The following is a 12,944-nucleotide window of genomic DNA, read 5'->3' as shown; positions in this document are numbered from 1 at the left end:
TCTCTTGTATGCGTTCCATGTTAAATTTCTGCTCATGATTCCTGATATATTGTTGGTATGTTTCCTGGATTATGCGATACCTCTTGTTGCTCGGTTACAACCTTCTGAACTCAGCTAGCCAGTAGCCACTGTTGCAGAACCATTGTCCGCGTTGTTATTTCAGCGTCAGAAAACGTTGATCTTACCGTCGTACTCACTCACTCGCACTGGACTGCATTGGATTGGATTGAATTTAGCCAATGTTTGGGTTGGGAAATCTTCAGAATGGCCAATGTGGGCAGATCAGAAATAACTCCTGAATTGGAGTTTTTATCGCCACCTGCTGCTTTGGCATGCTCTCAGCGGCTCTTTACACGCTGTACATTTCAGCTTCCCGGTACCGGGAGTTTTTTTGTCTCCTATAATTCTCCCTTTTTTATCCGGGCCCTCACAACCGGGCGAAACTTTGCTTCCAGTTTTGTCGAAGCTGCCTCAGCTCTCAGCTTGAGCGCCGCAGAGGTCACGCTCTGTCCTTTCATACTAGAAGCCTTGTCACTCTCCGCGGGGGGGGGCAGGAGGGGACGCCGCTCCAAACGCGAGGACCTACCGCCGTCCTGTCGCCTCCAAACTCTCACGCACGCGCCGGCTCCCCACTCCCCTGCTTTTGTCACCTGCTTGCTGGTGGAAAATATAAATACACTCGCAGGCAACCAGAGCCTGCGGGTGCTCGCCAAGGCAGCCTGCCCAAACCCCCCCACTAGCTCAAGGTCACCTGTGTGAGGCAAAGTCTGTGATGGAGACAATGCGAAGAAGTAGAGGAGGAAGGCAGGGAGGGGACGGTGAGGTCTTCTAAAGCCCGATCCAAGCTCCAGGAGGCCTCCTCCTGTGCCGGAGCAGAGAAAATCATCTGCTCCAGGATGACCTCTGCCCGGAGGTCACGGCTGGGAAATCTGTTCAGCCACGCGTGAAAGGTCACTTGTTAAACAAAACCTGTTTTTTTTTTTGTTTTGTTTTTTTCATGTATTTGTCGGCCTGGACTCAAGTGGAGCTGCCTTGAATTGTTTGGTGAAATTAATGATGGGAAGAATATTTAGCCCTGTGTTTGCGTCTTCCATCAAATAGTTTTCAGTTTGAGCTCAGCTGATGCTCTCTTCTGCTTTTCTTGGAGACGAGGAAACGAAATCAACAAATCAGCAGGGTTGTCGTTGCCCTTTGTTGACATCACCAAAGGGCGCTGACCCTCCAGAGCGTCTAGTTTTCGCTCGCACTTTCTGGACAGCGGAGCAAAGGTAGTTGGGATTGAGTTATGAGTTAGTTGTGGGGGAGTTCACTGCCGGGCTGGACGCACGTTTTTTTGCTGGAAAATTCCAGGAAGTGAATCTATTCCTTTAATTGGATTCTGAAAGGACAAATGAGAACATTTCACTGGGCTGCTGTGTGTTGAACCGACTTTGATGTTCAGAGCCACCCGATGCTACTGCCTGCACACACACACACACACACACACACACACACACACACACACACACACACACACACACACGACCTGGTCCATGCAGACAGCAGGCGTGGAAATACTGACTAAGCCAGCGTCTTCGCCTGCATCGAAAGGTGTCAGACTCGGTGTGAGGGCATGCAGCTGTTGTTGGTATATATGTGTGTGTGTGTGTGTGTGTGTGTGTGTGTGTGTGTGTGTGTGTGTGTGTGTGTGTGTGTGTGTGTGTGTGTGCGTGTGTGTGTGCAGGCGATTACTGTGTTTTGTGTAGCGCCGAACATCATGCATGTAGGTGCGAACGAGGGTGGGATTTTATCACATGCCGCCTCCTCTGGGGACTTCATTAAAGCTGCAGCAGAGCCTCAGCTGTGTGTGTGTGTGTGTGTGTGTGTGTGTGTGTGTGTGTGTGTGTGTGTGTGTGTGTGTGAATTCATTGTTTGGCCTCCAGCTTGATCCTGTCAGCTCAGAAAGCAGCATCAGCACCGAGTGTCCCACATGTGTACGAGCAGCAGCGCATCCGCAGCATCGTTGGCGGTGCAGAACGTGCGTGTGTGCGCGTGTGTGCGTGTGCGTGTGTGTGTGTGTGTGTGTGTGTGTGTGTGTGTGTGTGTGTGTGTGTGTGTGTGTGTGTGTGTGTGTGTGTGTGTGTCACCTGTAACCTTCACCTTGTATGGATCTTGGCTAAATGAGAAATGATTTCCTGCCTCGCCAGTGTGTTAACCCACAACCTGAATCACCCCCGGGGCTCATTACGTTCACTTTTTTTTTTTTTTTTTTTTAAACCTGAAAACAAGAAACATTTGACTATGGCATTAAAAATCAAGAATTCACCCCCCAAAAAAAAATAATCCAAAGAAAATTCACTGAAATGAATTTAAAAAAAAATCAATTCAATGACTCTCATCTCAGTTTCCAGTCTGAACAACCGCTGATTCTCAGCCGTTCAGGGATCGGATCAGGTGGTTCTGCAGCAGGAGGCGCTGCTTCTGGGCCTTGGGATGTTGTGTGCGGTGGCCCAAAGTGGATTGTTGGACAGTTCTTGTCTCCGCACGTGTCGTTTTTATCTCCGCTTGTCCATCTGTTGACGGTAAAAACAGGGAACATGGAGGCCACACCCACTGAGGCCACCACAGAGCGTATAGGAAGGCATCCACTCTGCCTGCACACACATAAACGACACACACACACATACACACACACAATCACTCAGCCGTGTGTGTGTGTGTGTGTGTTGGAAGCAGGTGTCACTCTCAGCTCATTACCCAGCGGCAGGCTTGAATCACCCTGTTTGGAGAGCAATAAGACACACCTCGCTGGAGTGATGCAGGGACGACGGAGGGGAGGAGATCCAGGAAGTTTGCTTGTTGGTTTGTTTGTGAGGAGGAGGAGGGGGAGGAGGAGGAGGAGGAGGAAGAGGAGCAGGTGGCTGCCCAGATAGGAGGCAGAGACAAGTGAAGGCTTCCTGTTGCTCCGGCCGCGAGGCAAGCTGGAAACAAGCAGAATAAATAAAGTATCTATCTATCTATCTATCTATCTATCTATCTATCTATCTATCTATCTATCTCTATCTATCTATCTATCTATCTATATATCTCTATCTATCTATCTATCTATCTATCTCTATCTGGTAATAAAAATGAAATATCTTTTTATGCGTGTAATGCTGTGTTGTGACGATCGATACTCAATTGTCGATACTCACGATACCAAGCACACTTTTCAACGATTCTCTAAACAACGACAGCTCATTTTTGCACTTGTCCGTTAAAATGTCTTGGTGGTTGAGTGATATTTTTCAGGGTCTGTCTGCCGCTGAGAGTTGAACAATGAGAGAGGCGATGCTCGTTTCATTAATCTTATTGTGCGTTGTGTTGTGTCCGCAGATATGACTACAAGGAGATGCTCCACAACTCCACCTTCTGCCTGGTGCCGCGGGGCCGACGGCTCGGCTCCTTCCGCTTCCTGGAGGCTCTGCAGGTAAGCGTGCAAGGCAACACCGCGCTAGCGACTCGCGATGGGTGATGACATATTTTTCAAATTCGATGCGATGATCAATATTTTTGGGGTCGATATTGTGACATCGATATCAATGCACTTTTTGGCTTGTAATATTTTTGACAAATAAAAAGTTACAAGTCACGAGACACAGTGTATTTATTGCAGTAAATGAAAAACAGTTCAAGAAAATGTTTAATGTACCCTAAAATTTACATACAAATTTTTAGCGATTAGCGATCGATATACCTGTAAAAAAAATATCGATATGCACATCGCTAGTAATGACGCACAAGGGAGAGAGAAGTGGGGGATGTGATGCTACAAACCGGTTCACGGGCTCCTAACAGGGGGATGTTGCCCCTATATATACAGGTATCACTGCCCCTTTTGACATCATAATGCGCTAATTGTATTCTTTAGCACATTTTCTGATGGGCTTTTCCCATTTCTGGCAAAGCCAGTGAGAGAAGTTACTGTTGGACAGTCTGTTACGCATCATATCGTCCCTTTTGTCAAATTTATTTTGAATCTCAGACTATAATAGCCAACAATTGGAAAATCCTAATTTGATTTGTGATGGGTCTTGCTAGCATGTAGCTTAGCGCCACCTTGACTCACAGACATGTTAGCTGAGACAGTTTTTATATGGATATAGATATTCTTCCTGTATTGTGACTCTGTACCCTTTAGCTTTAATCTCTGAAACGACTTGCTAGTTTCAGAGATGTTTCAATGATGCAGACCGCATGCGAGCAGGTTCCTCCCCCCGGTGTGAGCGCGCTCGGACGCTTTAGCCTCGGCTCAACAGCTACGCTAAAACACGACGCGGCGCCCCCGTCTGACCTGCGAGCTACATTTGCGCCCAGCTCGGGAGTCATTTCCTCCTTGGCGCTCCTCTGTTTGACTCCTCCTCCCCCTCGGAATTCCACACACTTCACCGCTGCACCGTCCTTTACCTCTCCTCAGCTACGCTGCGGCCGTCCTTGGGAGCGCCCGCCACAGAAGTGGCGCTTGTCTCACTTATCTCGTCACACACACACACACACACACACACACACACACACACACACACACCCCTCCCCCACCCAGTCTGATTCTGTCCATCCATCGCGCTGCACCACCTAGAGGAAGACAGAGTGTTTACATGCCTTTGCATGAGAAAGCAATTTCCGACAGAGGTCATTTGTGTGTGTGTGTGTGTGTGTGTGTGTGTGTGTGAGAGTGTGTGTGTGTGTGTGTGAGAGAGAGAGAGAGAGAGAGAGAGAGAGAGAGAGAGCCCGAGGGTCGACTGCAGTACAGCTGACACCTTTATGACCCGAGACTGACAGGGCCGCCATTTCATCTGGCTTTCTCTCTCTCTGTCTGTCTCACACACACACACACACACACCAGCTGTCTCCTCCTCTCCTCTCATCCCTCCATCCGTCCCCAACACCTCGGCCAAAGGTCACATTGAGCCATCCCACCACCTTCGTACCACTTCCACACTGTCTTCCTGCCGTCTCCCCGTTGGTCCGTTTTTTTTTTTTTTTTCTCCTCCTCCACTTCCTCTGAAGGCTTCGTCTTTAAAGCGATCTCACTGCACTCACCGATTTCCACCTTGTGAGGCTGCGACAGGTGCCACTCGCTACCGACGGGACCAGAGGTTGCGCGCGTCTCGTCTGATCCATACCGTCGCGGGATTTCCCTGCACACTGAAGTCTTTTCATCTCAAACTTTTATTTCATTTCTTCTATTTTTTTTGCATTGTTTTTGATCCTCAGCCCTTTTTCTCTCTTTCCCTCTGTCACTCTGAATCCCTATCAGTCATTATTACGCTGGAGCTCGTGCACAGATCTGCGCCGGCTGCATTATCGCCTATCGAGACGCTCATTTCTTTAACTCGTTTCTGTTTATCTGCAGGCCGATCGGCAGCGCGTTTGATCTCCCGTTTCTCGCAGAGACGCAGGCCAGGAAGCGCTGCAGTCTGTGCTGTCGGCTCAGTTTTATGTGTCTCTGCGACTTTGCCTGCCTTGCTGCGGTTACAATCATTTTAAAAATGACTTTAACGTTATAATAACTCGGCTGAGTTTCTGCCTGTGACATGGCTTTTACCTCTCACAAGCGCCAATGCTGTAATTTTTAGCATGATTTAAGCAGCCTTTTTTAGCTTTCTCTTTTTAGCATTTCTAGCAGACAGCTACCATTAGCAATTAGCTTGTATGCTGTTAGCATGAGCACTAACGAGCTATAGAACTGAGGTCACTCCACATGTGCGCATACATTTTTAACCAGAATCTATTTTTTACTCTATTCGCTCTTGAAATGTTGCGACCTACTCGCTCTGCTGCCCCCAGGTGGCGAGAAAAATACCAACAGATTGCAGCATAGCCCGTGCTATACTTTAGCCTTTTTTATTTCTCTGAAATTGTTCACTTTCAATCAGAAGGACACAGAAACGTCTCATTATTGCAGCGATTGCGGTCTAGAAGTTGTGAGGAATATTCTTTTTTTTTTTTTAGGTCTGTTTTTGTCTGTTTTTCTTTGAGGAACAGCAAACGCAAATTCAGCTCTGAACTGGTACCGAAAATGGAGTTTGTCGTCCCACATAGTTTGGAACCAATTGCTATGATAAACACAATAGAAAATGAATAACAATTTAAGAAGAATAACAAAAATAAATAAACAGCTTGCTAGCTCTGCGTCGCTGTTGTAAAAGCCACACATTAATATGTATGTATGTGTTTGGTCTGTGTGTGTGTGTGTGTGTGTGTGTGTGCGTGTGTGTGCGTCCTTTCCAGGCCGCCTGTGTGCCAGTGATGCTGAGTAACGGCTGGGAGCTGCCCTTCTCCGAGATCATCGACTGGAACACGGCGGCAGTCATCGGCGACGAGAGGCTCCTGCTGCAGGTAAACACACACACGCACACACACACACACACACACAATCATTCCAACAAATAACGTAAAAAAAAAAACAAAAAACATCAAACTTTTTCCAGTTTTCCACTGAGTGTGCACACACATACACACACACACGCACACACACCCTCTTCAATCATCTCGTCGGACGGCCCTGTCATCCAAACAGAAAACCCAGACGCGCTACAAAAGAGTCCTCAGCCGTTTTTTGAGAATGTCACCCAGAGCCGCTCATTACAGCGCGAGCGGCTCAGAATAAATAGACGGAGCGCTGGAGAGTGGATTCAGCCGGAATTGCTGCAGCTTCATTTTGGGGTGGGGGGGGGGGGGGAGGGAGGGAAGGGGGGAAGTAATTATATGCCCATTAAATCTTAATTTGAATGAAGTGCACGATAATATTGGTTGACATTGACTTTTGGAGAATGGGGAGCAGCGGCGCCACCGCCTGGTGACAAGCGGCCAATCGCGACCGAGCGTTCAGAGCGGCTCCCGTCACTTTGGAGCAGGGGCGGGCAAAGTTTTGAACCGGTGGGCCACAATGGGTTCTAAGAAGCAGATGGCTGGAGTACGTCGGTGGCCGAACCTCATAGGAGAAAAGAATCTATCATGCGATTTGTAGGTAACATGCGGTTTAATGGCCGTTGAACACGAAGAAAGCATTACAACAAAATGTTTGTCTTTGAAGCTCCACTGCGTTTAGCTCTTTATTGAAATGACTCTTAAAACAAACTAAAAAAAAAAAATACAACTATTTTGTCACTGGCTCACTATTAATATAATTTCCTCTTCTTCAGCGGGCCGCATTAAGAAGCTTAACGGGCCGCATATGGCCCCCGGGGCCGCAGTTTGCCCGTGCATCCACGTCTCTGTCAACCAAACATTGCACATGTGGTTTATCAAAGTGTTTGATTTCGCAGGAATGTTCCATGCTGCACTGCGACACCATGCGGTAGCAAACATCTTGAACCAACACAAGCCATACGAATAAAATTTGATTGGATTGATTGATTGACTGAATTGCAAAGAAAGAAAAAAAAAAACTGCTTTGATGTTTTTCAGCCAGTCCCATGACAAAGCAGCCGGCGCTCGTTAGCGTAGCTTAGCATCAAAGCGACCCAGGTAGTGTCTGAGGAGACAGTAAAAAGCCCTTTTACGATGAACTTTATTGGCCCCTGAAGACGGCGGCTCACCTCCTCCTGTAAACTACAGGGTTTTTTTTTTTCTTTTCTTTTTTTTTAACTGATGGCAGTGAAACTCGAACTCGGAACAGAAAGTTCAAATTTTATGTCGTTTCCTGACTCGGCAGCCCTGTCGGACGCGTTCATTGACCTCACATACAAGCTGTATGAACCTTATTGGGTTTAATCTGGGAGTGGTTTGAGCCTCGCCGTTCTGAACCGTGTGCTGTGTGTCTCTGTTTGTGTGCGACGCAGATCCCCATCACCGTGCGCTCCATCCACCAGGACAAGATCCTGTCCCTCAGGCAGCAGACCCAGTTCCTGTGGGAGGCCTACTTCTCCTCGGTGGAGAAGATCGTGCTGACCACGCTGGAGGTGAGCGTCGTGCGTCCCCTTTTGTCGGCGGAGGCCCGATTCCGTTGCTCACGCAGCGTCTTTGGCGTTTGAGGACTCAAACCCTTCGGTTTTTTAGGTGTTTTAGGCATCTTGCCAGTCACACACTCCCAGACGAAACACGCTCCAATTTCTTGAGCACACAAATGTGCTTCCCCACTGCCGGTGGTGGTGGTAAGCTAGCTACTTACTTCATGTGTGACAAATTAGCGTTTATTATCTTTGAACAAATTGGCATTAAACAAAGTAAAGTAAAAAGGAGAAGATTTTATTTTTTTCAACTGCAACTTTATTTAAAACAAAACAAAACAAGGTGCTCATTGTTTTACAAGAAAATAAAGATTTGTCAACCCTAACCCTAACCCACACCGATGAAAATGATACAAATAAAGACTCATACTTACAGACACACACGTAAATGAATAAAACTAAGAATAATATTAAATAGATGGATTGAATAAATACATTTAAATTTAATCCTGAGAATATCTGGGAAAAAAATAAATCGTCATTTAAAATCAAACAGATTATTTTTAAAGCTCCATGTATCGGAAAACTTTTTTAAATCCTTTAATGATTTGAAAAAAGAAATAAAATCAAGAGTAATAATGCAGGAGAAGAAGAAGAAGAAGAAGAGGGTTTTTTAAGAAAATACATGGTTGAATAGAAGTAGAGGATTTCACAACACAATGTGTTGTGTGAGTGTGCGATCAGAAGTGTGAATTTCGAGCGGCGAGAGGAGGAAATCAAACCTGCTGCGGAAGAGAAGAGCCGCGTGCGATGGAGAGGAGAGCAACAAAGTGGAAGCGTTCTTCCAGACAAAGTCAAGATGTCGCACTCGACAACTGGCAGAGAAGCGACGCGTCTGGACGTCAGGAGAGGCGATTTGTTGGGTGTCGGCGTGTTGACGGCGGAGGCGGCAGCAGCACGGCGCTGGAAAAGCCCTCGCGGTTAGCGTCCCGCTAAATTAGCCGCATGCTATTAGCGACTCTTCAGTGTAGCTCCCCGTTTTTTGGAAAGGAGGTTCAAACAGGAACGGGGCGTCGGCCTCGGCGCATCAGTGGAAGCAGGGCCCCTTGTGACATCACACGGAGCACGTTTCCCACCAGCTGCTATGTTTCAGCGCTCAAAATACATATATATATATATATATATATATATATATATATATATATATATATATATATATATATATATACATATATATTAAAAAAACAGACACACACAGCCAGCAAAAAGACGTGAGAGACCGACTTGCCTCAAATGTGTGTCTCTATTGACAGGCTAGAAACACAATTACCAACACAATTTAGAAACATTTGTGGCTGGAAAAGCCACCGCACCCCCGTAACACACGTACCCGGCCCTCCTTCCTCCGTTTAAACGAGTTGTCTACAGATGCTGGCTGATGACGCCTGAGGCCCTCTGCTGGCGTCGAACTGACTGTGCTCACAAACCCTGTCTCCACACACACACACACACACACACACACACACACACACACACACACACACACACACACACACGCACTCGCGCGCGCACGCACACACAAATATCCCATGTTGCAATTCATTTCCTGAAGGCACCGCGGCAGATCACCCTTCGCGCGCCACCGCCGCCTCTCGAATGCTATCTCCTATACTAAATCGCTAACACGACATGCAAGCACAGGCTAATTTTAGCTGCCGCTGGCCCACGCCCGTGTGTGTGTGTGTTATCGCTCGCGCTCAGTCAGAGGCGCATCTCCATATGTCAAGGTGCGTCAGCTCCAGACACTCCTGGCGCAACCTTCCCTGACACGCTGTCACTCCGCTAAAGAGCAAGGTGACTCGGTTCGCGCGCGCGCGCACGTGTGTGTGTGTGTGTGTGTGTGGTGGGCTGGGCTAAATGCTTAATCCTGACTGACTGTCCCGGGTAAGAAAAAAAGAGAAGTAGCCGCGCCGAGCGCTGGGAGGGAGGCTGAGCAGGAGACGGCGGGCCGACACGTGTAAACGGCTCCCTTCCAGATAACGAGTGACATGGTTTATTCATCGCGGGCCGAGGCGCCGGGCTCCGCCCCCTTCTAACCCCCACCCACCCACCCAAGCACAGACACGCCCCTCCTTCCCCACCCCCACCCCCTCCCTTCGTTCGCACTTTTATTGCGGTCCACGTTGCGTCAGGGCCGGTCACCCGGCGTTTCCCCCAGTCGACGGGGGGCGGGGGGCGGGGGGGTCTTGACCAATCACAAGGTCAGCACCCCCACCCCCACTGCCACACCTATTAAACTCACCTCTTGAAGCCAGGGGGGGGGTGTGGGGGCTCCTGGAGAGGCAGGATTTATCTGTCACTCTCTAATTGGTGGATTGCGGCAGTTCGCCGGCGAGATTGAGTCGTCCATCACAGTCGCGGCGGGAGGGGGAGGGTGAGGGGGAGACAGGCGAGCAACCTGGAATTGCACCCCCTAAAGGTGTCAGGGCTCAGCAGTTTTTTTATTCTTTTTTTGAAAAAAAAAAGGGGGGGGGTGAGAATGCAGCCGATTGGATGAAGTGTTTGTTTCATTCTCGCTTGCGCATTCAACTCTTGACAAAGCTGCAATAATTTCCTCGTCACGCTTTCGCCACAGCTTTTGTTCTTCCTTTAATGCCATAGCTGGGAGAGGCTCCACCCCCCCCGCAACCCTGAGTTGAGGAGGGACAAGCGGGTATTGAAAGTGGACGGACGGACGGACAGCGGACGAGTCGCTTCCTGCGTCTGCGTCTTCTTCTGTGGTTTTGAGGGGCAGCCTGCAGCAGTTTGACGTCGGGAAACTGAGGCTGGCGAGAGAGATCTGCTGAACTGAAGTCTGAGCTGAGCAGCTGCTGTGCGACAAAATCATTTCTCCCTGTCGGTCCGGTTTGTCTGCGCCGGGGAAACGTTACGCAACGACGCGGTGGATTTATTTCAGCTCCGGCGTCGTGCCGCAGCCGTTCGGTCCTGACGCGATCAATAGCTGCTATTAAGGTGACACAAAGCAAACATTTGGAGAGCTCAGCCAGCCTCTTACTTCCCCTCCGACACCCACGCACACAGTTTTTTTTTTTTTTTTTTTTTTTTTTTACCAAATATCACCGCCGCAGATGGTCGGGAGCAGCTGACTGGCTCCCCAACACGCTCTGAACGGCACTTCTTCATTTGACTATTTTCCCAAGGCGGTCTCGGCCCGAGGTAGCTGGAAGCTGGTGCTTCAACACATTCACACAAGTCAGTCATAAATGCTTTTATCCTCCTCTATCGACGTGATGGATGTGTCCCTGCAAATACCTCCAACGCGGCTTCTCTGCTTTCGTGACTCACCTTTTTTTTTTTTTTTCCGAGATGCGAACTTAAAAGAGTGCGTCGATTTACTTTGCAAACCCTGGCCGTCCTCTGAAGACGAGGCGAAATCCAGTTTGGAAAATCAAGTGGCTCAGTGAAGTTGAAGGACGAGTCCGAGCTTCCCTCCCTCCTCCGTCCTCCCTCCTCCGTCCTCCTTCCTTCCAAGGACTCGGCGGGTTTTTCGGGAAAAAAAAAGCAGCGACTCACCCACACATTAGGCTACCTGATGTGCACGCACTGCGCCCTCCCAGCCACCTGGGGGCAACTGACCTGTTTTGTTTTTTGTTTTTTTTGTGTGTCTTTTTTTTCCGTAAAGTGACGTGCAAAACCGATACCGAAAAGTTTGGTAGTTTTATGCTCGCGCGCCTACGATAATCTCCCAAATGTTTCGATCATGTGACCCACATCTTGTGTCAAACCTAAACCACAGGTTGGCCATCTTTTCAATGAAGTCATTGCTTCGAGTTCTATTAAAATCAATCGATCGATCCTGCATTCAATCGGCTTTGTTTATATTGCCAAAGTGTTGTACATTCATACATCAAGTACATTTAAATTAAAGTTAAAAAAAAACAACAACAACATTTAAACGAATGAAAGAAGTAGACAAATAAACCATACAGGCTCTCAATAAGTGCAAATAAATAAATAAATGAGATGACAAGGAATTAAAAGCCAAGGAAGGAGGTATGTTTTTCAGAGATTCCTGAACAGGAAGTGAGGAGCCCTGTCTGATGTGCAAATGCAACTCGTTTCCGAGCGAAATGCCAAGCAAACTTTTTTAAATGTTGGCTTGAAATTAAAAATGATTTGAAATTGACTGAAACAAACTTCGTTGAGAATCGGCAGCTCGTTGGTGGCGATTCCCGCCGTTTTCCTCACACGACATTCTCGTCTGTGCACGTTAAAAGGTTTTTTAAGGGCCAGTTTTTTACGTTCCCTGTGTGATTTATTTCCCCTTCCACCCCCTTCCTGTGTTGCAGATCATCCAGGACCGAGTTCTGGAACACGGATCCCGGAGCAGCCTGATGTGGAACAGCCACCCGGGGGGGCTGTTTGCCCTGCCGCAGTACTCCGGCTACTTGGGGGACTTCCCCTTCTACTACGCCACTCTGGGTCAGCAACACACACTCACACACTAACACACACACACATACACATCACAGGATTTTTTTTTTTTTTTTTTTTTTTTTTTTCCCCTCCTCCCAATCATCCATCAGCCCCCCGGTGGCAAATTGTTGAGAATTGAGGTTGGTACCAGAGCCACACGGACCACACAGGACACAAATTGCATTCAGATCCGTTTATTTTCTGCATTTGCCAAGTTGCAGGATCTGGATGCTGGACTGAGGTGCCAAAGTAAAATATGCCAGTGGTTTCTACATAAAATAAAATTACAATTTGTGTCAAGTAAAATGTGAAATTGTTCAAATAGCATTCATCACTTATTTCAAATTAAATTCACAACAAGTCCCGCCCATCCTGGTCCCCATTCACAGGGGAGGTAGTGAGTTGCAGGAAAAGCTTGAGCCACCTTGTGGAGCGGAGGGGAAGTGTTGCTTGTGGTTTGTGACGCGTACATTTTGTGTTGTGTTTAAAAATAAGAAAGTGTGCTGCTGCACTCGAACCTCGAACCCCCTCCGTTCCACTCCCGCCCTCCAAGAA

At 47.9% G+C, this 12,944-nt stretch overlaps 1 protein-coding gene across 1 annotated transcript in view; it reads left to right on the top strand.

Moving 5' to 3' along the window:
* Window positions 1–12,944, top strand: part of ext1b (exostosin glycosyltransferase 1b) — a 113,085-nt gene that overhangs the window by 76,494 nt on the left and 23,647 nt on the right. The window contains exons 2-5 of the mRNA XM_076012042.1: window positions 3,358–3,451; window positions 6,253–6,360; window positions 7,806–7,925; window positions 12,263–12,395. Coding sequence (XP_075868157.1) covers window positions 3,358–3,451; window positions 6,253–6,360; window positions 7,806–7,925; window positions 12,263–12,395 — 455 coding nt within the window. The remainder of the gene's footprint in view (window positions 1–3,357; window positions 3,452–6,252; window positions 6,361–7,805; window positions 7,926–12,262; window positions 12,396–12,944) is intronic.

This window comes from Nelusetta ayraudi, unplaced genomic scaffold (assembly GCF_046127955.1).
Source record: "Nelusetta ayraudi isolate G7.1 ecotype Tasmania unplaced genomic scaffold, CSIRO-AGI_Nayr_v1 ptg000135l, whole genome shotgun sequence".
Lineage (NCBI taxonomy): Eukaryota > Metazoa > Chordata > Actinopteri > Tetraodontiformes > Monacanthidae > Nelusetta > Nelusetta ayraudi.
Note: the sequence above shows the minus strand (reverse complement) of the source record. Positions and strands in the feature narration are given on the sequence as shown.